General features: G+C 53.6%; 2 protein-coding genes, 1 non-coding gene and 1 pseudogene across 12 annotated transcripts; 3 read left to right on the top strand and 1 right to left on the bottom strand.

Moving 5' to 3' along the window:
* Positions 1-19: 19 nt before the first annotated feature.
* EMC1 (ER membrane protein complex subunit 1) lies at positions 20-23,402 on the top strand. Of its 10 annotated transcripts, none has more exons than XM_043908986.1 (24): positions 20-171; positions 3,112-3,236; positions 3,908-3,973; positions 4,214-4,307; positions 5,377-5,505; positions 6,124-6,250; positions 6,971-7,120; positions 7,398-7,565; positions 8,043-8,114; positions 8,531-8,590; positions 9,230-9,352; positions 10,229-10,325; positions 10,643-10,765; positions 11,366-11,374; positions 12,545-12,744; positions 12,876-13,025; positions 13,646-13,807; positions 14,343-14,462; positions 17,116-17,253; positions 18,510-18,683; positions 19,430-19,640; positions 20,600-20,684; positions 21,714-21,843; positions 22,030-23,402. In XM_043908986.1, the coding sequence occupies exons 1-24, from the start codon at positions 77-79 to the stop codon at positions 22,207-22,209; spliced, it is 2,988 nt and encodes a 995-aa protein (XP_043764921.1). In that variant the 5' UTR covers positions 20-76; the 3' UTR covers positions 22,210-23,402. The 10 variants fall into 10 exon arrangements, with proteins under 10 accessions (XP_043764921.1, XP_043764916.1, XP_043764917.1 ...); XM_043908981.1 differs by having other exon boundaries at positions 13,646-13,894; XM_043908982.1 differs by having other exon boundaries at positions 8,528-8,590; positions 10,646-10,765; positions 13,646-13,894.
* Positions 6,579-6,713, top strand: LOC122699005. The gene has a single exon (XR_006342499.1). It is a non-coding gene; the product is annotated as a small nucleolar RNA SNORA43 (small nucleolar RNA).
* Positions 16,813-16,929, bottom strand: LOC122698992 (annotated as a pseudogene).
* Positions 23,403-23,548: 146 nt separating the features above from the next.
* LOC122698260 (non-histone chromosomal protein HMG-17-like) lies at positions 23,549-25,396 on the top strand. Its single transcript, XM_043909000.1, has one exon. It carries the CDS (start codon positions 25,028-25,030, stop codon positions 25,298-25,300), a length of 273 nt encoding a protein of 90 aa, XP_043764935.1. The 5' UTR covers positions 23,549-25,027; the 3' UTR covers positions 25,301-25,396.
* The last annotated feature ends 782 nt before the right edge of the window (positions 25,397-26,178 follow it).

Genomic DNA, 26,178 nt, shown 5'->3' with positions numbered 1-26,178 from the left:
CTCTATGGTTCCGCGGAGGCGAGGCTCGCGGCGCGGTGCATGCCGGGCCGGCGGCGGGCGGGCCCGAGCTCCCATCATGGCGGCGGCCGCGGCTTCCTGGCTGTGGCTCTGGGCTGCCTTGCTTATCCCTGCGGCCGCGGTCTACGAAGACCAAGTGGGCAAGTTTGATTGGTGCGTACGGGGCGGGGGACGAGGGACAGTTCCTGTTCGGGAACTATTGTCCCAGTACCTGTTCTTCTGTTTAAAAGGAGGAGGGCTTTACCTTGCAGCAGGGCCGGCTGCATAACTTGCGGGGCCCAGGGCAAAATGAAATGTGAGATCCCCTCGTTCAAAAATTTCGAAAGAGTTCTAAGGTGGCCGCGGCAGAGCGTTAAAGCGAGAATTGGGGGCTCTTCTGAGCCAGTCCTGGTGCGGCTGTACGGGTCGCGAGCCAGTAGCGGGCTCTGCCATCCGGGCTTGCTTGAGGCTCTGGTCAGAGGTCACGCTTCTCCTCCCCGCCCGGCCGCGTTTCTGTGACTGTCAGCTGTTGGATTTGCTGGGTGTCCGACGTCGACCGCCTTCAGCGAAGATCCTCTTTCCCCACCCTTCCAGCCCAACTCTGCCTTGGGCTCAGAACAGGGCCGCCCAAGACACCAGCCAGGAGGCGCCATTCATTCATTCTTTCCTTCACTGACTGGCTCACTCACTCTCTCTTCATTCGTTCATTCATTCAGCACTTTTGTTCATTCACTCACCCACTCACTCACCCAGCCAGCCACCCACCCCATCCTTAATGAGGCCAGGGAATGGGCTTACTTTTGCTTGAAATGTCAGTTTGCCACTTAAGCATTGTGTGATCTCAGGAAAATGACTTAACCCACTCTGTGCCTCGGTTTCTTGATCTGTAATTGAGTTTACTGACAGGCCATTACCTCCCACAGTAGCTGCAAGAATGAATAAGGCAATTCTTTTAAATTACTCAGCGCAGTGACTGGCTCATTGAGTACAATCAGTATGTTACCAATTATTGCTAGTCAGGGAACACTTTCAAAGCCTAGCTCCTCTGTGAAGTCTTTTCTTATCAAATGGATTCCCATGTTTGTTGAGTGCTTCTTGTTGGCACAATGGTCGTTCTAGGTGCTGTGGATGCAGAGATGGAAAGGAACTCAGGCTGGTGAGGGGGCAGATATATAAGTACATGATATAAAGCAGTGGGACAAATGCAGCATAAGTCATGTGGTTTTTTTTTTCTTTTGGTGGGTTGCGGGGAGTGCTGTGGCTTTTGGGATCTTAGTTCCCTGACCAGGGATCAAACTCATGCCCCCTGCATGTGAGTCCTAAGCACTGAACTTACGGAGAATTCCCATAAGTCTCATTTTTAATGATGTGGGCAGATGCTCACAATATAATATATACAGTTGACTCTTGGACAATGCAGGGGTTAGGGATGCAGACCCTCTGTGCAGTAGAAAATCGAGTGTAACCTATAGTAAGCCGTCTGCGCCTGCAGTTCCACACCCACAGAGTCAACCAACCATGGGTTGTGTAGCGCTGCAGAATTGACTGTAGAAAACAACCAGCGTAGGCAATTCCCTGCTGGACCCCATGTTTACAGTGCGGGGGCCCCAGGTTTGATCCCCAGTTGAGAAACTAAGACCCCTCAAGCCTCAAGGTGCCACCAAGAAAAGAAAGAAAACAACCAGCGCGTAAGTGGATCTGCTCAGTTCAAACCCGTGTTGTATATGTTACACATGTACAACATGTCATCCAATTTAGCAGAATCCTAGGTATATGCAGTTTATAAATTGAAAAGTAAACAGAAATACACCAAAATGTTAAATGTTTATTGCTGAAAAAAGTTTATGGATGATGGTATTTTAGGCATTTTTGTTTTCTATTTTATACTTTTGTGTATTTTTCGTGTTTTCTTCAATAAGCAGGCATTACTTTCATAGTCCAGATAAAAGATATCAGCATTTTAAAAGAGAGCATGGGATTTAGACTTAGAAGATTAGATTAGATTTAGATTTAGACTTAATTTTGCATCCTAGTTCTAACAGCAGTTTGTTGATGTCAGTGGACTTTGGTGTTCTCACCTCTAGAATGAGAGTAATAGTATTTGCCCTCTGTACTTCATAAAGTGTTCAGTGATTACAGTGAGATTTAAGTAGGTTAAAATACAGATGGAAACTGTCAGATGTCATATAAACCTGTCACTCTATACTGGTATAGTTTCTTCTTTTGTAAAAAGTTAGACCAGACAGTGTAACAAGGGAAATTCTGTATAAATGTTATGTGTTTAATTTGCTAGAAGCTGCATTCGTAAACAGCAATATGCAGCTCACCTCTTTTGTACTTGGTAGTGTGCCGGGGAAGCTCATTGCATTCCCTTTATGCAGAGATAAGAGTGTTGAAAGTGATGGGATATATTCCAAGAAAAGTATGAGTAATGAGTCAGATGCATCCTGAGCACCGTGTGGGTTAGAACAGGCTGCAAAGAACAAAGGCCTGACTCAAATCTGTCAAGTTTTGTTAGAATATTTGTATAATTTTTCTCCAAAGGTCAGTGAAAATAAAAGGGAAAGTTGGATTTGTGTGCTCATTGACAACAGGGTTCACGTCTCTTCTCTCATGTGTAATATGAGTGTCTAGTCCCACTATTTTTTTTTAATTTTTTTAAATTAAAAAATAGTTGCAGCACGTGGGATCTAGTTTCCTGCCCAGGAATCAAACCTAGATTGCCTACATTGGGAGCACAGTGTCTTACCCACTTGACCACCAGGGAAGTCCCTGGTCCCACTATTAATGAGTCCAGAGAAGACTGTAATTTTGTTCTAGTGGGATTTAGGCCAGGTGCCCTTTTGGGTAAAGTAAATACGTGCTTGCATTTAGAAGGAAGAGTGTTACATTAGGTATTAGGGTGTATTTTCTCTTCTTCTTCCCTTTGTTCCTGAGTACATTGCCTGGAAATCTTGGTTTTGGTCAGATCTCTTCATTAACAAACATTTCTCGTGCATCCCAAAACAGGTGTGATGGTGATAACTTCCTGTATTTGTGCAGTTGTCTTTTTTCCAAAGTGTCCTGTGCAACGATGGCATTGGCCCCTTCCATTTCCCTGGCCTCTTTCCTTAGGAGACAGCAGTATGTTGGGAAGCTCAAATTTGCCTCCTTGGAATTTTCCCCTGGATCGAAGAAGTTGGTTGTGGCCACAGAGAAGAATGTGATTGCAGCATTGAATTCTCGGACAGGGGAGATCTGTGAGTGGACTGTGTAGGCGGGTAGCTGGGGATGGCGTGGCTGCCTGTGGTGAGTCCAGGATGTCCTGTGGCTGGAGACGCCTGCCTGCCTGATACCCCGCCCCTGGGGACAACATGGCCGAAAGACGTCTCTTTTACTGGATTCGGATCATTTATTTATTTTTCAGTTTTGCCATCTTTGAGTATTTAATATATTCCTATAACTGGCCTTTGAGTTTATTTCCTCAGCCCGCGTCCTGACTGTTCCTAAGTAAGATACTGCTGCAAAAACCACATTTTTCTATTAAGATTTTACACTAAAGCTTTGGATGTTCCCCCCTCCCCCACCTCCAATTATCTATATTGCCTTTGTGGATGTTTTTAGGCATTAAAATCATGGAAATGTGGTTTATAATCACTGCTTTGCTTGTGAGTCGTAGAGATTTTGTGAATTTTGTCTTTGTCCGTTTCTGTATTGGGTGGGGTGGGGTGGGGATGGGAAGAGTGTGAGCTCAGATCGGCACAGCGTGGCTCCCCTGGTTACCCAGGGAGTGGGGGTGGGTCACTGCCCACCCAGGGTAGTCCTTCCCTGGACACTTGTGTGCAAGCAGAGGCTCCCCGGGCTCTCTCCCGCGCGCTCCCTGGGGGCCTGGCTGCAGCTCACAGTAACGTCTTGCTCTCCTGCCTCCCAGTGTGGCGCCATGTTGACAAGGGCTCGGCAGAAGGGGTGGTGGACGCCATGCTGCTCTGCGGGCAGGGTAGGTGGAGCCTGGCCTTGTCCCTGTGACGGCGTCAGCGCCCTCTCCTCTTTCCTTGGTGCCTTCCTTTGTTCAGGGTCTGGGAGGGAAGGGAGTAGGGGTGTTCCCAGCAGGAAAGGACAGGTGCAGTTTCTATCTGCACTTGTACATGGGAGGTGAGGCCACTGGTCACAGGCCCTGGGAGGCTCCAGACAGCGCAGCAGTTTGGGAGATGATCTCACGTAATCTATTCTCTTCCAGATGCAATCACTGTGTCCAATGGAGGCCGGATCATGCGCTCCTGGGAGACGAACATCGGGGGCCTGAATTGGGAGGTTACCCTGGACAGTGGCAGGTAGAGGGAAAGAAGCTGAATTTCGTCCTTGTTTGGTTAAAGGCTTCGCTGGAACACACATTCTATGTGGACAGCAATTCTGGGCCTTTTGACTTTTTTTCCCAGGGGGAGAAAGCACCAAAGAGCCAGAGAGCATCAGCTGTCCATTCTTGATGTCTTGAGGTTATGGGACACGTGCTTACTCAGCATTTATTGAGTACCTGTTAGAGGCAGAGTTCCATGCTGGGTGCAGTGTTCATTTCTGGTATCGATTGCTTTTCCTAATCTTACCACGACATGAGAGCTTTGCAGTGTTCTAGGTATGAGAAAGTGAAAGTGGAGCTTAGTCACACAGTCGTGTCCTACTCTTTGCAATCACATGGACTGTAGCCTGCCAGGCTCCTCTGTCCATGGAATTCTCCAGGCAAGAATACTGGAATGGGTTGCCATTTTCTTTTCCAGGGGATCTTTCCGACCCATTGAACCTGGGTCTCCTGCATTGCAGGCAGATTCTTTACCAACTGAGCTACTAGGGAAAGATTCTGGGTATGAGGATGGAGTATAAAACTTCCTGTGTTTTAATTTTATGTTTAAAAGCCATTTGAGCTACTGTTTCAGCTACATCTTGCTAAAGTTGTTTAAATGATGGAGTTGCTTGCATTAGGTTATACATCTTCTGATAGTAATTTATTAGGTAAGGGCTTGGGGGTGCCCCCAGGCAGTGGGAACCCACTTGTGAATGTGAAACAGTTTCCATCATCAACTAACTCCATTGTCGTTTGGGTGAGGCAGGCATGGAGCCTGCTGATGACAACTGTCTGATGGCTGCTACGGTAGAGGGTTGGCCTGGCTACTGTGAAGTCCCAGGGAGAGAAAGGAACAGCCCTTAGGAGGTCAGGGAGGTCCACGGAGACAGCATAGTCGAGTGGCCGAAGGTACAGTCTTTCAAGTCAGAGCCAAGATTCGGGTCCGGACGCGTTTGACCCCAAAGCCTGTTTCGTTAGCTACCGAGCTGTGATAGTCGTGTCCCGGCTCGTCCAGCCTGAGGCCCAGGAGGCTCGGGCGCCGCTCACCCCATGCCTGTCCTCAGTTTCCAGGCCCTCGGGCCGGTCGGCCTGCAGGAGGCGGTGAGGTACGTTGCAGTCCTGAAGAAGACCACGCTTGCCCTCCATCACCTCTCCAGTGGGCACCTGAAGTGGGTGGAACACCTCCCCGAGAGGTAAGGCTGCCTCCCCCCAGGTGGTGGCCACCTCTTCCTGCTCTGTACCAGCCCGTCTTCCTCCTCGAGAGTCAAGTGTTTGAATCCTGTGCAGGGTCCAGGGCTCACTGGCCGCTAGGCCTGAGCTCCAAGGCTGTGGCTGCCCTGGAGTCCTCTCTGCTGAGGCGAAGACGCTCCACCTGGGCCCCAGAGCCAGTCAAGCGAGGGGAGTGGCTCATTCACTCAGCTCGCCTTGTCAGGGAGGGGCCGAGTGCGCAGCCTCCATGTGCAGGGCAGGCCTGGTGGGGAGTGTTGGGAGCCGCAGTGTGCCTGGCCCGCCTCAAGGGGGCAGCCTGACTCAGATGACGGTGCCCTGTGTAGTCAGGCCTAGCATTACCACATCTTAACTTTTTTAAGAAAAACTAGAAATCTCACTGTTACATGCTGAATCTCAGTTCTAAATGTTGACAACAAATTCAAATTAAAAAAAAAACTGAGCCAAACAATACCCATCTGAGACGGCTAGTTTGTGACCGCTGGCCCAGTCCCTGGCCACCGCTGGCCGGGTGTTGGACCCCTGAGGGTGGTCCCGTCCTGTGGTTAAAGCTATGGCTCCCTGCTCTTCCTTCCCTCTCTCAGTGACAGCATCCACTACCAGATGGTGTATTCCTACGGCTCGGGGGTCGTGTGGGCCCTCGGAGTCGTTCCCTTCAGCCATGTGAACATTGTCAAGTTTAACGTGGAAGATGGAGAGATCGTTCAGCAGGTACAGTCTGGCTGGAGGAGACTCGTGAATTGCGGAGGGGAGCAGGTACAGCCCTTCTTTGCACTGGAGTGCAAAAGCCGGGTGAATGCAAAAGCCACTCAGGGTCCCTGATGCTGGGCACTTGAAGGCTGCCTTCTGCTCATCAGGCATTTATTTAGAGCCCACACATTTGCACATGGTGCTCTCTTGGGGTGGCTAAAAAAAAACTGCATAGATCTGTTCATTGCCTGTATTATCTTACAAGGTGATACTGAAGGTGGTAATGTGAAACCGCGTGTGACAAACGCAGTAGAGAGATGCTAATCGGAAGGGTCAAGTATCGCTGCCTGCGGCTCCCAGCCTTGCTGGCACTGTGGCCGCGGCTGCCCTGCTGCACCTGAGACACTGGGGCAGGGAGGAAGTGGCCATTTCTGTGCTCAGTGCTCAGAACTGAGCGCTGAGAGTGAACTGCAGCCGGACTTCACCAGGACGAGAGAAAAGCGTCCAGTATTGAAAAGGGCGGCCTGGTTTAGTGTTCAAACCACCAGAAGGCAGAGCCCGATCTTCTCCAGCTGTGGAGCTCTCGGAGGCTGGGAGGGACGGGAAGGACTCCTTCACAGCCCCCCAGGAAGACCCTCTGAGCCGAGCCCCTCCCCTGGGATCTGGTGGTGACGGGCTGGTGAGCTGAGACGGAAATGTGAGCGTCCCCAGGAGCCTGCTGTCCTCTCGTCTTCCGTGTAGGTCAGGGTCTCGACCCCCTGGCTGCGGAGTCTCACCGGGGCCTGCGGTGTGGTGGGCGAGGCTGTCCTGGTGTGCCCCGACCCGAGCTCACGGTCCGTGCAGACCTTGGCCCTGGAGACGGAGTGGGAGCTGAGGCAGATCCCGCTGCAGGTGAGAGGCTAGAGCTGCTTCCCCGGCCTGAGGTGCTGCCTTGGCCGCTGGGAAAAGCCTTTCTCCCAGGCAGCCCCTTTGAGGTCAGACCTCTGGCGGAACTGGAATGAGGGCAGACGGGCCACTCTCCCCCTTGGAGAGCCTGAACGAGAGCTTCCGGAGCCCCGTGCCGAAGCCTCGGTACTTTCACTGGCAAAGTGGGACAGAGGCCGCCAGCCTGGGACAGTCCGTCCCCCGCCCTCTCCGGGCCCTCAGCTTCTTCCTTCTCGTCTCCCAGTCTCTCGACCTAGAATTCGCAAGTGGGTTCCAACCCCGGATCCTGCCCACACAGCCCAGCCCGGTGGATCTGTCTCGGGCGCAGTTCTTCCTGCAGTTGTCCCCAAGCCACTATGCGCTGCTGCACTACCACCACGGCATCCTGAGTCTGCTCAAAAACTTCCCGCAGGTAACCGCAGGCAGCGTGGCGCCCTAGGATTCAGGCGGGTCTAGCTGAGGCCTGGATGCTGGAAATCCCTGCCTTTGAATTTGGAGATACTTATTCAAGACAGAAGGCCTCTTTCCATGAGTGTTTTGAGAGGGGTTAGCCTTAGAGTAGAAATGGAATACTTTGTTCTTTTGAGAGTTACAGAGGATTTTTGGAGTAAAACTGGTACCTTCCTGAATGCACGGGAGAGTGGGCACGTTAATTAGAACTTCCTGTAGATGCGGAGAGCTGCACTGAGCTTGCCTGTCCTGGAGGTCCGGCAGGGCCTGGCTCAGCCGTGGGTGCAGTGGGGCTTCCTCTGCCCTCAGTGCTCTGGCCATCATGCTCCAAACCTGGGAACGTTTTTAACTCAAGGCCATGAGTTCTGGTGGAGGCGACCCTACGACTGCAGGCTAGGACAGGCCCTGTTTAGGGACTGGCACCTGACTTTACCCGCAGGCTGCCCTGGTGAGCTTCGCCACCACTGGAGAGAAGACAGTGGCTGCAGTCATGACCTGTCGGAATGAGGCGGTGAGTGTTGGGAAATAACAGCGCTTGGCCACATGCGGGATCTTAGTTCCCTGACTAGGGGTTGAACTCATGCCCCTTGCTGTAGAAGCACTGAATCTTAACCGCTGGAATGCCAGGGAGGTCCCAGGGTTTTCTTTCCTTTATCTTTGCTGGAAGCCCTGAGAACCAAAAGCCTGGGCATGTTCACCTGGTCACTTTGAACCGGGGCAGGGGTGGGGGGAGCAGGAGGCTGTTCCCCTTTGTGCCCAGGAATGGGACGCCCTCACAGTCATCTGGGACTGTTCCGGGTTGCGTGGGGTGTGTGGGTGGGATTTGCCCTCTCCCAAGGACTGAGAAGACCTGGAGGTGGAAGCTTCGTTTTGGTGACTGGGAGGTGACCCTTTGGCTGTATTTTCTCTTTCTCGTTTCCATAGCAGAAGCCTAGCGTTTCTGAAGATGGGTCACCTGGGGGCTTTTCGGAGAAGTCTGGTCCCCAGGTAGGGTGTGGTCTTGGGCAGTGCTGGACCTATCCATGGGTGGGGCAGGCCCCCCGCCGTGAAGCTGGAGGATCGGTCCAGGCTGGGAGCCGGTCTCCTCGAGGCCCCAGCCTCAGATGGGGTTTTCTAAGTTTTGTGAATTAAACCGTGCTTCTCTTGATCTTTTCCAATTGGGCGATTAGAAAGTAGAATTCCTAGAATCTGTTCTTAAGTGCGTTCTCCTCTGGGCCTCCGTCTCCTCATGTCTTGTGGGGTCCCCGCTGGCGGAGTTGAGGGTTAGTCTGAGCGCTGCCCTGAAGCAGAGTGTGGGGCGCTGGCCGGAGGCACGCGTTTCTGTCGTGGCTTCCGTCTCCTCGGCTTTTCCCAAGGTGGGGTGTGTGTTCCCTGCCTCCGGTCTCACCAGTAACTCCTCGAGAAGCCTCCCCACGCTCCTTGCTTTTCTGGAGTGAGTGTGGTGGCTGTAATTTTACTCACTCACTCACGCTCCTTATTTCTGCCTTAGGATTTAGCTTTGCTCTCTGGCCCCGGGTCCTTCTCCAGGATGTTGCCCGCCCCCCCAGCCCCACCCAGGTTCTTGGACTGCTCGGGGACTTTGCTTTGCGGGACTCTTGTAGTTGAACCTTGTGGTCTGTGCCCTAGGACTCGCTGGCTTGCTTCAACCAGACCTACACCATCAACCTCTACTTAGCGGAGACGGGCCGGCGGCTGCTCGACACCGCAATCACCTTCAGCCTGGAACAGAACGGCACTCGGCCGGAGCGGGTAGGTCGGGGCCTGGGGGCTTCTCAGCCTGGGGCTTTCTTTCCTTGGGCTCGGCTCCGCACCACAGGTCCCAGACGTGGACTGTAGTTCTGCCTGAGCCACTAGCTTGCCAGAAACGCCTGTAAATACCAGTAAAAGAAGTGCCATTTAAGCCAAGCTGTCAGTGTGCTGGGCTCCATGCTAAGGTTTTCACTTACTCACTGATGGGTTCAATCCTCCTGATGAGGGACTTCCCTGATGGTCCAGCGGTTAAGTCTCTGCACTCCCAATGCAGGGGACTTGGGTTAGATCCCTGGTCAGGGAACTAGGTCCCACATGCCACAACTAAAGATCTCACTTGTGGCAACAAAGGTCCCAAGTCCCACAGCTAAGATGGGGTGCAGGCAAATAAATATAAAAAAAAAATCCTCCTGGTAGCCTTCTGATTACCACTGCCCTAGCCTCGTAAACGAGGAGGCCGTGCCTGGTGAGACTGAAGACGCCGCCGCCGCCCAGCCTTGCCTCTCTGCACGTTCAGTGGTGCTCCTCAGCCTCCCTGGGCGGCTGCTGCTTAGTCTCCAAAATGGAAAGTCCACTCCGGGCCTCCTGCTGACTTTGTGGGGTGTGATCGGTGCACAGTGAATGCTCGTGTGGCCGAGACGGTCTCAGGCTCCTCCGTAGAGAGGACCCGGGCTGGCTGCCTGCACTGTTGCTGTCAGCTCCTTAGGATGCACGGTGTCTGTAAGCGGAGTCCAGGAAACGCTGTGTGGTTTGGACACGCAGGGATGCCGTGACCTGGCCTCTGACCTCTCCTCATGCTTTGAATCTTGGGGTCTGGGCTCTGAGAGGCGTCTGGACTCCTGCCGACTGCAGGGCTCTTGACTGTTTGGTTCACAGCTGTACATCCAGGTCTTCTTGAAGAAGGATGACTCTGTGGGCTACCGGGCCTTGGTGCAGACACAGGATCACTTGCTGCTTTTCCTGCAGCAGCTGGGTGAGTGGGCCCCATTCAGCCCCTGTCTGTGGGCCTGCCCGTGAGTTGCATTCAGACCTTCATCTGGGGCTGTGGCCAGACTTCCAGGAAGGGTTCAAGTGCAGTGTATCCTGCCTGTTTTCCCAGAGCTCTACCTAGGGACCTGTCTTTGAATAATTCCTTAGCACTCGTGGGCGGGAGACAGAACGCTCCTCACTTCACCTCCTGACCCCAGCCCCCGGCTCCGCCATGTCTCTTTTTGGCCCGAGAGCCTCCGAGAAGGGCCCGTTCAGGGGACGGCGGAGGCGGGCTGACTCGGGTGACCTTGGCTTCTGCAGCAGGGAGGGTGGTGCTGTGGAGCCGCGAGGAGTCCCTGGCCGAGGTGGTGTGCCTGGAGATGGTGGACCTGCCGCTAACTGGGGCGCAGGCGGAGCTGGAAGGGGAGTTTGGCAAGAAGGCAGGTAGGAACGGGGGGGCCGGGAAGCAGAGCTGCTGGTGGGGGGCTCTGGGACCGCCGGCAATCCTGTGGCCCGCACCCCTGGCTTCCGGGTGTGGCCGCTTTGCCGGTCTGTTCTGAACCAGCTCTCTGCCCCATTGCCAGTGCGTTTGTGCCCTGGTGGCTTATGGAACCACTCCTCTCCGAAAGGAGTGACTTGTGACTCTTTCTAGGGAGAGATCCCAGTGAAAAAGAGTCTTAACGTAGCATCGTCATAGCTGCTTGTTTGAGGACCTGAAATCTGCCAAGCACCGTGTCAGGCCCTATACACCTGTTGTCCCCAAGGCAGGAGTCCCACCTTTCCAGAGAGACTAGCTGGGTTCGCCAGGTTCTGCGGGAATAGGCCCTTGCCCTCCAAACCTGGCCGTGGTCCCAGCACCCAGTGAACTTGCTTCACTCTCCCTTGGGTCTGTCCTGCCCCCTGCCCCCGCGTCCATCCGCCCGGCCAGCCAGCTGGTGTTTGCTAGGAGCCTGCTCGGGGCCAGCCACCCTGCTAGGCACCGCGGGTGTTCTCAAGCCGAGGATTAATGTGCCTTTACTGTTTACTTCCGCTGCCGGGATCCAGCCATCCAAGGTAAAGCCCGCCTCTGCTGCCTTGTTGCTCGCTGCCTGCTCACACGGCTGGCTTCCAGGCCGTCGTTTGTTGACCTGGGCTTGCTCGGTGCGGTGTGTGCCGCGTGCGCGGACTGCCTGCCTGTGACTCGCCCCGTGTGCTTGCCACTTCTCTCCCTTGAGCCGGGGTTGATGGATGTTGGCCGAGGAAAGGCCCGGCCCTTTTCCCGTGAGCGCTCTGCACCCGCCCCGGGGAGGTCCCACGTGTCCCTCACGAGGTCTGGTCGTGGCAGCAGCCCAGTGGGTGCTGTGCCCTTTTACAGACGGGGAGCTGGAGGCTGCAGGGTGAAGGACGTTTCTCAAGTCGTGTCCGACTCTCTGTGACCCCATGGGCTGCAGCCCGCCAGTCTCCTCTGTCCGTGGGATTTCCCAGGCACGAGTACTGGAGAGGGTTGTCGTTTCCTTCTCCAAGGCCACCTGGCCTGTAAGCAGTGCACCTGGGATGTGAATCCCGACCTGCAGACTCAGAGGCTTTGCTTCTTACCGTGCTGCCTTGCCGCGGTGACCGGTCTCGTGTCCAGAGGAGATCTGAGGGTGGTAGTCTCCTAGACGGAGGAAGGGACGGAGTGAAAGGGAACCCTGGGAGCAGGCTGCAGGGAGGTCTCTTGGGAGCAGGTTGAGCAACTGACAACGTAGGCCTGACGCCGTGAGAAGCGGAAGTGCCTGTTGATGACGCACACACGTGCACCCCGGCACCCCCACGCCCTGCCCTCATCCGGCTCTGTCATGGCGCCCCCATGCCCCGCCCTCGTCCGGCTCTGCACGGTGCCCGGAGGCCTTCCGCTGGCCGTTGTGGATGCGGGCTTGTGGTGGAGACGCTTGTGGCACAGCTGCACCCTGCATGGCTGCCCCCTGCCCTCCTAGTCTCCTGTCCCGAGACTGCAGGCGGGCGGCGTGCTGAGAGCCCTGTGAGTAGGTCTTTGAAGTTCCCGCACGGCTGTGCCTGGGTGTGAGACTGTTGGCATCGGACATAGGACTGCTCCTTGGGCTCGTGGCCTGGGGTGTGGATGACTCGAGTGCTCCGGAGGAGAGGGAGAGAGCCCTCCTTAGGGGGAGCAGGTGCCCCCTCTCTGGAAAGCCCCAGTCCGCCGAGGAGAGAGCCTCAGCCGTGGTCCCTTTTCCTTGACACCAGACGGCCTGCTGGGCATGTTCCTGAAGCGCCTGTCCTCCCAGCTCATCCTGCTGCAGGCCTGGACCTCCCACCTCTGGAAAGTGTTTTACGATGCTCGGAAGCCCCGGAGCCAGATCAAGAATGAGATCAACATTGACACTTTGGCCAGGGATGAATTCAACCTCCAGAAGATGATGGTGATGGTGACGGCCTCGGGCAAGGTGAGCCCTTCAGAGGCCCCGGGAGGGGGACAGGAAGCCCGGGACGGGAGCTGGAGCCAGTTCTGGTTTTCAAGGACAGACATAGTTCTGGGTCAGCCTTTCTGGTAGTGAGCCCGGTGTTTATCTTGCAGCTTTTTGGCATCGAGAGCAGCTCCGGCACCATCCTGTGGAAACAGTATCTCCCGAACGTCAAGCCAGACTCCTCCTTTAAGCTGATGGTCCAGAGGACGACTGCCCACTTCCCCCACCCGCCCCAGTGCACCCTCCTGCTGAAGGACAAGGTGAGCCTCCGTCGCGCCTCTGAGCCCGGTGGGTGAGGTTTTGTGTTTCGTAACTTCATTTGGGCCTTTGGGATTCTCTGAGAGTACAGGCAGAGAGTCAGGGCTTAGAGCTATGTTTTCTTCCAGTTTTTTGCCTGAATGGAGCCCCCTCCCCCCCGGGGGTGGGAGTGGCTGATGAAGAAGTGACTATAGCGTAGGTGTGATGTCACCAGGTCCCTAGTAAGCCAGCCCTGTTTCTCCCAGACTCAGGAGGCTGTCGGTACCTAGAGGGCGGCTTGCTCCTTTCCCGGTGGTGGAGGGCAGGACACCAGCTGTTCATGCCTCTGTCTCCCAGGGAGCAGATGGCTTTTTGCACATACATTCTGCCGTCATCGGAAAGGGGGCCAGGTAGACATTTCATCTGTTCCTCAGTGTGACCCATTCTTGGCTTTGGGCTAGAGGCAGTTACACTTTTACCCTTTTGGCACATCGGCCTTCAGACGCGTTCACCTTCAGCCAAAGCTCTGTTTTCCACAAGGCGGGGAAAGACGAAGGATCCTCTGTGGCTGAGTCAGGTCCCCAGTTCCTTAGGACTTGCAGTCTCTTCCTGTCGGAAGCTGACCGCTGCGTGCCCATTTCAGGAGACGGGAATGAGCTCGCTCTATGTCTTCAACCCCATTTTTGGGAAGTGGAGCCAGGTGGCGCCCCCCATGCTGAAGCGCCCCGTCTTGCAGTCTCTGCTGCTGCCCATCATGGATCAGGACTACGCCAAGGTGCTGTTGCTGATAGACGACGAGTACAAGGTATGCGTCTGCAGAGGCTGCAGGACCCCTCGTCGGTGGTGGTGGGGGAGCGGGCAGGGCGCTCACACCGCAGCTCGTGGGCCCCAGGTGGGCGCTGTCTGCAGTCAGCACGCGTTGGGGCTTGAAGGGCTGCTCTAAGCAGCGCGATGGCTCTTTCTGCGTTTGTGAAAACTGGGTCTCTTAAGAGAACTCAGTTTAAGCCCTGATTGAATTCAGCAGGCTTTAATCCCTTTAAGATTTGTTTTATTCTTAAGGCCCTTTTTGATGGGAAACAGTGAAAGTCTGGAGAATCCATGCTTAGGGGTTCCTTTTCCTTTAACTTTTTTTTTAAAGCCAAACATTTGTTTGATTTATTCGGCTGAACCTTAGTTGCGGCTTGCAGGATTTTCGATCTTGGTTTCAGCACACAGGATCTTCAGTTGTGGGATTTAGTTCCTTGACCAGGGCTCAGTCCAGGGCCCCCTGCACTGGGAACGCGGAGTCTTAGCTACTGGACCACCAAGTCCCCCTGTAACTTTTCTCTGGGGTTTTCCAGGTCACAGCCTTTCCAGCCACTCGGAATGTCTTGCGGCAGCTCCATGAGCTTGCCCCTTCCATCTTCTTCTACTTGGTGGACGCGGATCAGGGGCGGCTGTGCGGATATCGGCTCCGGAAGGTGGGCAATGGCGTCCTGCTAGGACCCGTGGTGGGAGGGGTGTAGGTAACAGGAGTGAATTATGCTGGCCGTGGTGGTGTAAGCATAGATGAGCATCATCGTGCTGTCCAAGGCCATCATTCTCGTGTTTGTGGAGCAGGCCTGGTCGCTGCTGCCGTGGAAGGAGCCGGGCACGACAGACAGGGTCTCGGCCCCTGTGGAGCTTTCACTCCACGTGCCTCTCCTGCAGCAGGAGAAGGAGTGTTTTCGCTATCCTTAGGGTGGGAGGTGGGAATGGTGAGTGAACAATAGCGTTTTCTGTACGAAGGTGGTGTTATTGATCCACTCTTAATCGAATGTGAGTTTTGAATTTTACTTCTAGAATTGGGATCAACTTGCTCCTGTCCTGACATACTTGAGTCTAGCTCTTGCAAATACTGATTCACGCTGGCTCTGAAGTCCTGCTCTGAGCTTCACAAGGGCTGGCCTTGGCCCCGAGAGCAGGGCCGTGTCGAGGGCTGATCTGAGATGTGTCCTCTCCAGCGGGTCCTGCCATCCTGTCTGTAAGCCTTTTGGAGAGGCTCAGACCTTGGACCTGGCTGCCCGTGCAGGAAGCCTGGCTGTATCACTTGTTCACTTTGCGTCCTCGGGCAGATGACTTCCGTCTGGTCTTCTGTTTTCTTGTCTGTAAGACAAAACGGTAATAATACCATGTCAGAGAGTTTTTGTGATGCACTGGAGAGTTAATATGTGTAAGTCACATGAAGAAGTGCCTGGCACACAGTACATGCCACATAGGTTTCACCTGCTGTTGTTTAAAAAACATAGTGTCCTTTCCCAGCGTTTTGTAACAGCTAACCTTCAGCATAAACAGCATAGTGATGGTCTGTCCAGAAAGCGTGCTCTTTACCCGGTGGGTGAAGAAACACTGTTCTTCTAAGTTGATGAAAAAGAGACCTTGAAAGAGTTCTTCGTGGGTAGGGGGTGTGACCCAGGGTGCGGGTGTCATGGACCAGTGGAGCCCTGAGGTGTCATCCTAAAGACAGTCGAGGGGAGACAAAGGAGGCAGAGCTCCAGAGGGAGCCAGCGGGGGTGGGCTTCCAGGCTGTGGCCCCCGGGGCTCCCTGATGACCTTGCTCTCTGGGAGGGTTTTAGTGAACTCTGATGTTTTCATAGGAGTCTGTGAAATGTTTTCATTGGAGCCTTATTTTTTTAATAAAGATTATTATCACTAAAAAAATCTTTTAAAAGAAGTGCCATGTGAATACATTCTCACAGTGAGAGGTTGCATTGGTACAGAGTTGCGTGAGCAAACCGTGAAGGGCTCTTTCAGCCCCATCGCCAGCGACTTCCCTGGCTGGAAGGTGCGTCAGTGGCCCGCACGCCTTCCGCGTCCCGCTGCCGTGCCCACTGCTGGGGAGACGACCGCGCGGTCCGCGTGGGCCGGCGCGGCGTGTGTACATCTTACCTGAGCTGGAATTGAGCCACATTCAATCAGTAGGACATCTGCTGTGTTCACTTGATGTGTTTCTACCTCCTCCTTTTGTTAAACCCACATCTGATTAAAACAGCCCTGAGAAGAGTGCAGAGCCCTGCGGTTACTGCTCAGGGGCCCCTCACAGGACTGCGGCTGTGCACACAGCAGTCAGATCGGGAGGCCCCTCTAGTCACTGCCCGCCCCCCATCACTTAGGGCTCCATGCAGTTCCATGTGTGGAGGTGTAATAATGCATTTAACCATACAGGCTTATTGGTTTCTCATGACAGTAAAGAGCATTTCTTGTCACATTCTGAGGTCCCTGCCAGCTTAGTGGTTCTCTGCCGGCTCCGTGTAGGGACCTTAGATGTTAGTAATAAGTGGTGAATTTTCTTTGAATTAGTCTTACTCAGATAAACAGTGGGATACTACTGACTGTTCCGCTTCTTTCACACTGGCTCTAGTATTTCTTTTTTTGTTTGTTTGTTTGACAGAAAGTAGGCTTTATTGGCAGACGTGAGTGAGGAGGGGTGGCTCTGAGGTCCCCATGGGTGCAGGGCCCGCCCCGTATGCAGAGGGCCACAGGTTAGGGTTGCGTTTGGCCCCACAGCCATGCTGGAGGAGCTGCTTTCCAGCCGCGAGGCCTTCAGGTTCACTGCATCACACTTAGTAAAGCTGTACTTCTTGGAGATGTGGATCTGCTGGCAGCCAGGGAACTTGAACTTGGCTCTGCATTGGGTCTCAGCCACATGCCCCTTGTTCTGCAGCTGGTGCAGATGGACTCCATGGCTTGGCTGACCGCTGCGCCCTGGGGCTCTCCAAAGGCACCGCGCTGTGCTGTTTGGAACCTTGGACTGGGGACAGCATGGGGTCAGACACATGTCCCCCTGGAGAGGACTGTCTCCCAGGTCCCCTTGGGCAGCCCAGACAAGCAACAGGTGCCTCCAACTGCCCAGGAGGCTGCTGTTCGCAGCCATTGCACTCCAGGCCTCACTGGTTTTCTTACTTGAACCAGGAGTTCCAAAACCTCTTCCCAGACTAGATCCTTATTGATGCTTCTCTAGGACCTCTGATCCCTGTCCCCTCCTGCACAGAGGCGCCCGCTGAACTACAGGATGGGTCTTGCTGCAGCTGTCGTGGGCCTAAGGGTACCTTCCTGATGATCAGTGCCGGTTCCTTCTCTTTGGCCCCACCCCAGGACCTCACCACTGAGCTGAGCTGGGAGCTGACCATCCCCCCGGAGGTGCAGCGCATCGTCCAGGTGAAGGGCAAGCGCAGCAGTGAGCACGTGCACTCGCAGGGCCGCGTGATGGGGGACCGCAGCGTGCTCTACAAGGTACGCGGAGGGGCCGGGCTGGGGCTCCGGCTCTGCGGTCGGCGGAGGGGGCGCTTTCTGCGCGTTTCTTAATCCCTCTGAGCCTTAACTTTCTGTCTGTGAGACGGGCCTGATGTGTGCCCCCCCCGGTTGTGGTGATGATCACACGGGGTACCACCCAGTGCCGGCACATGGCCACTGCCCAGCAGCATCATCTGTTAGGACTAGTGGTCGTGCTGGTAGACCTTTCTGGGCATAAGCCTTAGTCGGTCCATCAGAAACTCCATCTGTGATCCAGCATCCTCCTGAGTGGGAGATGGAGAGGTGACTCGTCAGCAGCAGAACCATCCTGTGAGGGAACGTAATCCTTACGGTGATGAGCATGAGTTATAGCCACTGGCAGAGCAGAGACGGAGTTGTAGGAGGAGGTGAGGCCTAGAGGGGAGCAGGTTTTGGCAGGCGTAGACCAGGAGCTTGGCTTGGGGCGTGTCGAGTTTGCCTTGAGACGTCTGAGAAGTGATTCTGACACAGCGGTCCATTAGTTGGGTCTGGAGTTCAGGGGGAGGCCTGGCTTTGACGTGTAAACGTGGGCGCTGCCAGCCCCTACAGTCCGGAAACCGTCAGACTGGCTGAGATCACCAGGAGAGCGTGGACAGATGGAAACATCTGGAGACTGGGGAGTGGAGGACAGACCTGCAGAGGGGACTGAGAAGGAGCGGCCACTGAGGCAGAGGACAGATGGGGCCTGGGCATCCTGGACGCCAGGGGGTGAAGGCGTCTTAGGAAGGGAGTGATCACCCATGCTGCCTGGTCTAGTTGGTCAAGTTAGATGAGAGCTGAGACCTCTCCATTGCTGTGGTAGTTGCAGGGCCCTGGTGGAGAGACGTCAAGTTGCTGGACCAGTGTCCTTCCATCAGGAAGTGGGCCAGCTTGGGTTGTGTCTTGAGTGACTGTTTGTTTGTGACTTGAGCGAGTTGCTTAACTACTTTAAGACGTTTCATCTGTGAAGTGTAGATGGTAACTTCTGTTTGCAAGGATGTTTATGAGAGTCAATGAAATGATGGCGGCCAAGTGCCTGGCATGGCTTCCAGCCCCCAGTGGACACTGAACAAGCACAATGATGATGACCCCTGAATAGGAAGTTCTTCCACCCAGAAAAGCTGCTTCCTCTGCCAGCCGGAGGGCTCTGTGCCCCTCCCTGCCCCGGGCTCACAGTGGGGTGCCACTCACGGAGCGCCACTGTGGTTCTGAAGGAGCTTTTCTCTCCATCTTCCCAGAGCCTGAACCCCAACCTGTTGGCCGTGGTGACGGAGAGCACGGATGTTCACCACGAGCGCACCTTCATTGGCATCTTCCTCGTGGACGGTGTCACGGGGCGCATCATCCACGCCTCCGTGCAGAGGAAGGCCAAGGGCCCTGTCCACATCGTGCACTCGGAGAACTGGGTGGTGGTAAGGCGGGCGGGTGACCTGGGCCTGACGCAGCCTCGGGGGACTCGGCCGGCCTCCTGCAGCTACGTCCTCTCCTGACGTCTTGTTCGGGAAACCAGTCGCTGCTTGGTGTTTTCATAGAATTCAGAGCCCCTGGCTGGCAGCAGAGGGTGCTGGGTAGGGGGCTGGGACGCCTAGATTTGATCGTGCTCTTCCATTTTCTGACTGTATAACCTCGAACTAGTTACTTAAGCTGCCTGTGTCGTATCAGAGGGGTAACGGCAGTCACCTGCTCTGGTCGAGTTTAGAAGAGCGCCTGGCATGTAGAAAGCACTCAGGTGTTAGCTGTTAGCCTTCTGACTTGTCAGACACTTGCCAATTCATTTTTTCTTGGAGTGCACCTGGATAGTCCAGATGCAGCTACCCTGAAGGTTAGTGAATTCAGTGAAAGTGATGGTCACTCAGTCGTGTCTGACTCTTTCCAGCCCCATAGACTACAGTCGATGGAATTCTCCAGGCCAGAATACTGGAGTGGGTAGCCTTTTGCTTCTCTAGGGGATCTTCCCAACCTCAGGACTGAACCCAGTTCTCCCGCCTTGTAGGCAGATTCTTCACCAGCTGAGCCGCCAGGGAAGCCCAGCTCAGCAGGAGGAGGAAAGCTGCGTGCTGGTGGCTTTTTCCTCCACGGACGTGCCTCTGCATGTCAGTTCCCCTTCCAGCCCCGCCAGCAGCCGGGCCCTGAGCAGTGTCCCCTCCTCTCCCCGCAGTACCAGTACTGGAACACCAAGGCCCGGCGCAACGAGGTCACGGCGCTGGAGCTCTACGAGGGCACGGAGCAGTACAACGCCACGGCCTTTAGCTCCCTGGACCGCCCGCAGCTGCCCCAGGTCCTGGGGCAGTCCTACATCTTCCCATCCGCCATCAGCGCCATGGAGGCCACCATCACAGAGCGGGGCATCACCAGCCGCCACCTGCTCGGTGCGTGCGCCGCGCCCTCGGCAGCCTTGCTGGGGGCGGAGCTGGGATCCGAGAGGAGGGCTTTGTTTCAGCAGAAAACGTTCCCCAGTGGGGCTTGCGGTCCGTGACAGAGCGGACACGCCCCCCCTCGCCCTCGGTTCTGATGGGCCGTTTTCACGGCGCCTCTGCTGTTTGCCCCTTGCCCAGAACGTTGCGCCCTGACGGCGGCCCTCACAGGTGGCCTGTGCAGATGGCTGCAGAGACTGGCGAGGTGTAGGGTCTCACCTTTGTGTAGTTCAGATTCAGGACTCAGTGCCTGCAAAACAGGCTGCTCCGTCCAGTTGTTTCTACCAAAGACGTTTGGAGCTCTGAGCTTTGACAGACCCTCTGCACCACTGTTTTACCCTCAGAAGCGAGGAAGATGGCCCTCTTAGCGGTTCCCCCGTTTAATTCCCACTGTTCCTGAAACACACGATCCTGCGGGACCTCATGTTGCCAGGCCCTTCCCATCTCCTCCCCCCATCCCCTCCCCCATGTCCCCCTCTCCCCCCACCCCCACCCTCCCGCCCCCATCCTGCACCAGCCTCCCTGCTGCCCTAGCGCACATGCTCGCTTTGGCAACAGCGAGGAGCCCTGCTGAGCTGGGCGGGTGCTACTGCGGGACAGGATGGGGGATGCAGAGATCCAACTGCCTACACTCTTTTCTCTTTCATCATTCCCTAGTTCTTGATTCTAGAACTTTATTTTCTGATGTCTCAGGATGATATGTGAAGCAACTAGTGTCTTCAAAAGTGAGAATCTTCCTACAGACCCATGTGTATTAAGATTATTGTCTTTGACCATTGAAGGGCAACTCATTGACCTGTATTTTGGTTTTAAACTGTATTTTGATTTCTGTGATAAGGACATTTTTGTAAGTAGCCCTAATCTAGGATCGGGTCCACGTGAACACTCACTTCTGTTGACTTGTCTCTGTGCAGTTGGGCTGCCTTCCGGAGCGATCCTTTCCCTCCCTAAGGCCTTGCTGGATCCTCGCCGCCCTGAGATCCCAACAGAACAAAGCAGGTAGGCTCTTGTGGGACGCGCCGAAGGCTGCGACGTTAATGAACTCTGCCTGTTGATGATGTTTGGTCCTCTGTCTGCTGTGCTGTGGACATGGCCGTGAACAACTCTGCCCTCATGGAGCTTCCATTCTAGTCGGGGAGGCGAGATGGACAATAAATAAGATAAACAAGTGAAATAATGCTAGATGCTTGTAAATGTTAAGGAGAAAAAACTCTTATAAAAGGGGCGGGGGCTAGGAGGGGTGGTAGGATTTGAGAGGGTGGCCTGGGAAAGCCCCTGAAAAGGTGACATTCGAGGAAGGACTTGAAGGAAGCGAGAAGCTGGCCTTGTGGATGTCTGAGGGAGAACCTTCCAGGCGGAGGAAACCCCATTGCAGATGCCCTGAAGTCATGTTTGACGAGTTATAGGGAGGGTTGGAGGCCACTGCGGCTGGAGCAGCCAGCGGTGGGCACACTGGGAAATGAGCGGAGGGAGGTGACCAGGTCCAGGTCATGTGGGGAGGACGGTAGCTCGTTACTGAGAGTATCCATTTTTAAATTTCTGGCCATCATCTCTGTGTGTTTTCGTGCCTCTGTCCCGAGTTTCCTTCCCCAGGGCTGTGAGGAACTGTGGGCAGGGTGAGGAGGCAGTAGGTATGTCCTTGCGTGTAGGGGAGGGAGGAATATGGTTCGGAGTGAGGGAGGCTGCGGCTGTGGACTGAGCCAGTCTGGAGTGAAGAGCTGGGATCGGCCTCCTGGCTCAGTGTTTTGGTTTTAAGATGGCCCTTGCTTCCTTTCATGTGAGATACCGGTTGCCTGTGTTTTTCTACGTTCAGAACAAGGCAGGACTCCAGGTCTTACTCTCCACACAGCTTCCTTCCTTGCAGTCCTTCCTAACACTCAGCTGCTCAGAGTTCAGCCCCCTGGCGCATGGAGGCCTCAGAGGAAGAGCTGAGGCTGATCTGTGGCCTGGAAACGGCCCAGGGCTCAGGGCAGCCGGGGGATCCCTTTACCGCAGCTCTGAACGCGATCCTGGCTGATGTTTTTGCAGAGAGGAGAACCTGATCCCGTATTCTCCAGACGTGCAGATCCACGCAGAGCGGTTCATCAACTATAACCAGACAGTTTCTCGAATGCGAGGTATCTACACAGCTCCCTCGGGCCTGGAGTCCACTTGTCTGGTGAGTAGAGCCCCCGGCCCAGCCTGTGCCCCCTCGTCCATCCACAGCCGCCCTGTGTGACACCTGCTGTGTGCTTCCCTCTTGGGAAAATGACTGAGGAGCCTGTCTCCTTTCCGACCGGAGTCTGCGGCCGTGGCAGGCCCTCAGCGCCTTTCTCACGGGTCTCTCGCTCCCTCTGCCCTCCAGGTCGTGGCGTACGGTTTGGACATTTACCAGACTCGTGTCTACCCGTCCAAACAGTTCGACGTCCTGAAGGATGACTATGACTACGTGCTCATCAGCAGCGTTCTCTTTGGCCTGGTCTTCGCCACCATGATCACGAAGAGGCTGGCGCAGGTCAAACTCCTGAACCGCGCCTGGCGATAAAGGCCTGAGACCCCCCTGCCAGAGAGCAGAGGGCCGAGGGGAGCGAGGGTCGGGCGCCAAGCTCCAGCGGCAGTACCGGGTTGGGGGGGACATGCGTGAGGCGCTCACCTCAGCTGAGCGCTGTGGGAGGAAGACGGACTCCCGTGGAGACTGCTCTGGGGATGCGTCTGCTGAGGAGTCTTCAGGGGCGGACAGAGGCTGGACTCGGTCAGCCGAGACCGCAGAGCGTCCTGACGGACTTTGCCCTGAGCCCCAAGGCTGCCGTCATCCCCTTCTGTGCCTGTCCACCGATGTCACTGCTTGATAAGACCTCCAGCAGACCTCTTCCGTGAGGCCTGCTTAAATTGATGTCGGTTTGCCTCCTGTCTCCCAGGTGTATCTGGAAAGCCTTCTCCTTGCTTCCAAAGTCAGAAGGAACTCTTACCGATAACTCTACCTTATAGGTGCGTTTGCTGTTTTACACTGGGGAGAAAGAAGAGCCACACTTAGCTGAGGTTTGAGAACCGATCCAGCCTCTCATGGCTTCTTTCCAAAGTAACTGTGGGTCAAGAAATCTATATTTGTGTCAAAATTTCTCTTAACTAAGCCTCTCATTTCATGTTCCCATTCATGAATGGGCCAGCTGGCCTTAGATTCAGTTTATCGAAAACCAGGTGCATAGTAGTATCTTTCTTTGTCAGTTGTTGTTGAAGCTCTTCTAAAATGTGTCAGAGCTGAGGCCTTTTCAGAACTACTGAAGTGTCTTCACCTTGAAGGGATTTTAAGGGAGGAAGGCAAATCTGCCCATTTTACAGTCTCTTTCAACCTCTCATTTCACCCTCAGGCTGACCTGATCATCTTATAACCCAGTTGGAAAAAGTTGTCCTTGTTTAAGAAACCTCATTATTTATGTTTGGTTATGCGTTAATGTGTGGGTTACTATACTTCTTTTAAAATCAGCAGCTTTTAAATCTTGTCTCTAAACAAGGGGCGGAAAGGGTAGGGGTGGGACCCAGGCGTCTCGGGGATGTGGCCTTGTTGCCTGGCTGCACTGTTGTCTCTGCTGCAAATTGAAGATGGCCTAAAAATTTCCCCTGTCGGTGGGTTTGGGGACTGATGGAGTTTTTCTCTACTGTGAAGAATGAAATGTACAGAGAGCCCTGTCGGGAGAGAGGTACGTTTAAGTGTCCGAATAAAGTGAGTGACGAGTGACACTGTTCAGGTCCTTCTTTGTGGCTTTGGAACGTCACATTGAGGCCACTGCTCCCTCGGAGGGGACAGAGCGCTGTGCTGGAATGGAGCGGGTGCCGTGTTTTAATTGGGAAACTTGCCAGTTTGATCATGTAAGAGTTGTGTTATAGAAAAAACAAATTTTTTTCTTTCTGTGGTCACATGCTGGTGGTAGAGAAGGAAGAGAAAGGAAAATAATTTTACTTTATTATTATTTAGCATTTATTTACCTGGCTGCCTTGGGTCTTGATTACAATACCCAGGATGCTTGTTGGGTTATGGGGGATCTTTCCTTGCGGCTCACGGATTCTCTAGTTGTGGCCTGGGGGCTCAGTAGTTGCAGCTCGCAGGCTTCGTTGCCCCTCGGGATATGGGATCTTAGTTTCCTAACTAGGATTGAACCCGTGTCCCCTGCATTGCAAACTGAAATCTTAACCACTGGATCACTGGGGAAGTCCTGTGAAATGTGATTTTAATGAACGAATGAACATCTGAGTATCTTCAGAAAAAAACAGGCATCTGTGCATCCTGACTCAAGGTGTATTTTGTTTAAAGTGACCTGGGAGATGGGGATAAGTACAAATTAAAAAAAAAAAAATCTGCCCTAGTTTTGAGGAAGCCTGGCTGGGATTTTGCCTGCCTGTATAAATGTGTACAAGCTGCATCCTTCGTTGCTGCCCTGACGCCTGCTCCGCTTACATAGTAGCCCAGTCAGTCTGCTAGATTCTAGTTTCACGTGTGTGCCAGAATCTGAAAGAAGCAGCTGATGAGAGGGGAATTATCTGCTTTTCCATAAAATTCCTTATATTTTGGCTTTAATCATAACTATGTTACTGAAAGATACTGAAAAGCATTTAAAATAGCTGATGCTAATGGCATGATCAAATCTCAGTTTCCTTAGATCTCAACCTTTCTTAATCTTCAGGCAGCACTTGCTTCCGACCAGCTACACTGAGCCTCTGCCTGTGGCTTTTGGAAACTGCTTCCTTTGAATTCTCTGGTGTTTCTTTCCTTCTTTCTCCCTTCCTTTCCTTCTTCGTTCCTCTCTTTCTTCCGTGCTGCCAGCAGTGGAAGTGCAAGTCCTAACGTTGGACCGCGGGGGAATTCCTGCCTGACCTGTTTTCTTGTCTTCCTCTTTTTCTGTGTGTATCCCGAGAGCCATCTGTTTCCCCCCACCCTAATTGTTGTTCAGTCGCTCAGTTGTGTCCGACTCTGTGGGATCCCATGGACTGCAGCATACCCGGCTTCCCTGCCCTTCACCATCTCCTCGAGGTTAAATCTTGTCTCTAAATGAGGGGAGGAAAGGGTAGGGGTGGGACACGGGCATCTTGTGGATGTAGCCTTGTTGACTGGCTGGGCTGTCGTCTCTGCTGCAAACTGAAGACGGCCTAAGCATTTTCCGTCAGTGGATTTGGGGACTGATGGAGTTTTTCTCTACTGTGAAGAATGAAATGTACAGAGAGCCCTGTCAGGAGAGAGGTACTTGCAATGTTTGAGTTAAGGAAGTAAGTTCCGGAAGAAGAGGCGAGAGCGACCCCTGGACCGACTTAAAGCCAGCACGCCACTGCATCCCCGTGTCCAGCGCCTACGTCCCACCGCCGCAGCCACCATGCCCAAGAGAAAGGCTGAAGGGGATGCTAAAGGAGATAAAGCCAAGGTGAAGGACGAACCACAGAGAAGATCTGCAAGGTTATCTGCTAAACCTGCTCCTCCAAAGCCAGAGCCCAAGCCTAAAAAGGCCCCTGCAAAGAAGGGAGAGAAGGTACCCAAAGGGAAAAAGGAGAAAGCTGATGCTGGCAAGGATGGGAATAACCCTGCAGAAAATGGAGATGCCAAAACAGACCAGGCACAGAAAGCTGAAGGTGCTGGAGATGCCAAGTGAAGTGTGTGCATTTTTGATAACTCTGTACTTCTGGTGACTGTACAGTTTGAAATACTATTTTTAATCAAGTTTTATAAAAATGCAAAAAAAAAAAAGTAAGTAAGTTCCTCATTGTGTTTATTAGTGTGGTCAACATACATGATCTTTTGGTGTAAAATTTTGCCACTGAGTAGTATTCAGTGATCCTCAGTCTCTGTTGGGAATTGTGTAGAATGGTCTGTGGCTTTTGCTCTAATTTCTCCTTCGTCTTTGACTCTGGTCAGGAGTCAGTGATTGGGAAACATGAATTGCAGTTAGAACATTCAGGATCAGTAAGAGTTTTTTAAAATTTTGGTAGTTTTCTTTGGCAAAAGGGTTTAAAAAATCATGTATTATGCCCCACTGACCCTCTTAAAATTATACAGCCTTTTAATTTAATAGCACTTTAAGAGTGGTGATAGCTGCCCCCCTTCTCCCATCTGTAGCAAAGAAATTTGGTGAGCAGGCTAATGTACAGTTAATACAGTTTGATTGTCATAAATTAGGAGATGTTGTTCAGTTGCGAAGTTGTGATTAGGGGTGGTTCTCTAAAACAATTTATAGAGTTAAACGTTTCTGCAACCCAAATAATTTTTGCTAGCCTTTTTCCAATGTTTATTTTGCCTACAGTCTATAACTTTAAGTCGCCAGTCATTTTGCCTTTCTCTTAGTTGCAGCGTGTGGGATCTAGTTCCCTGACCAGGAATCAAACACCAGGCCCCTTGCATTGGGAGCACAGAGTCTTAGCCATTGGATCACCAGGGAAGTCCCTTATAACTTGCCTTTTTTTTGATAGGAGCTTATTACATAGGGCTTACCTGGTAGCTCAGACGGTAAAGCGTCTGCCTACAATGCGGGAG

Source organism: Cervus elaphus, chromosome 8 (assembly GCF_910594005.1).
Source record: "Cervus elaphus chromosome 8, mCerEla1.1, whole genome shotgun sequence".
NCBI lineage: Eukaryota > Metazoa > Chordata > Mammalia > Artiodactyla > Cervidae > Cervus > Cervus elaphus.
The sequence above is the reverse complement of the archived record's forward strand: the minus strand, read 5'-3'. Positions and strand labels throughout refer to the sequence as shown.

Coding starts and splice junctions, on each gene's coding strand:
- EMC1 (XM_043908980.1), top strand. CDS start 77: ATGGCGGCGGCCGCGGCTTCCTGGCTGTGGCTCTGGGCTGCCTTGCTT. Junction 5,506..6,123: donor GTGGAACACCTCCCCGAGAG/GTAAGGCTGCCT, acceptor TCCCTCTCTCAG/TGACAGCATCCACTACCAGA. Junction 8,591..9,229: donor CGGAGAAGTCTGGTCCCCAG/GTAGGGTGTGGT, acceptor TCTGTGCCCTAG/GACTCGCTGGCTTGCTTCAA.
- LOC122698260 (XM_043909000.1), top strand. CDS start 25,028: ATGCCCAAGAGAAAGGCTGAAGGGGATGCTAAAGGAGATAAAGCCAAG.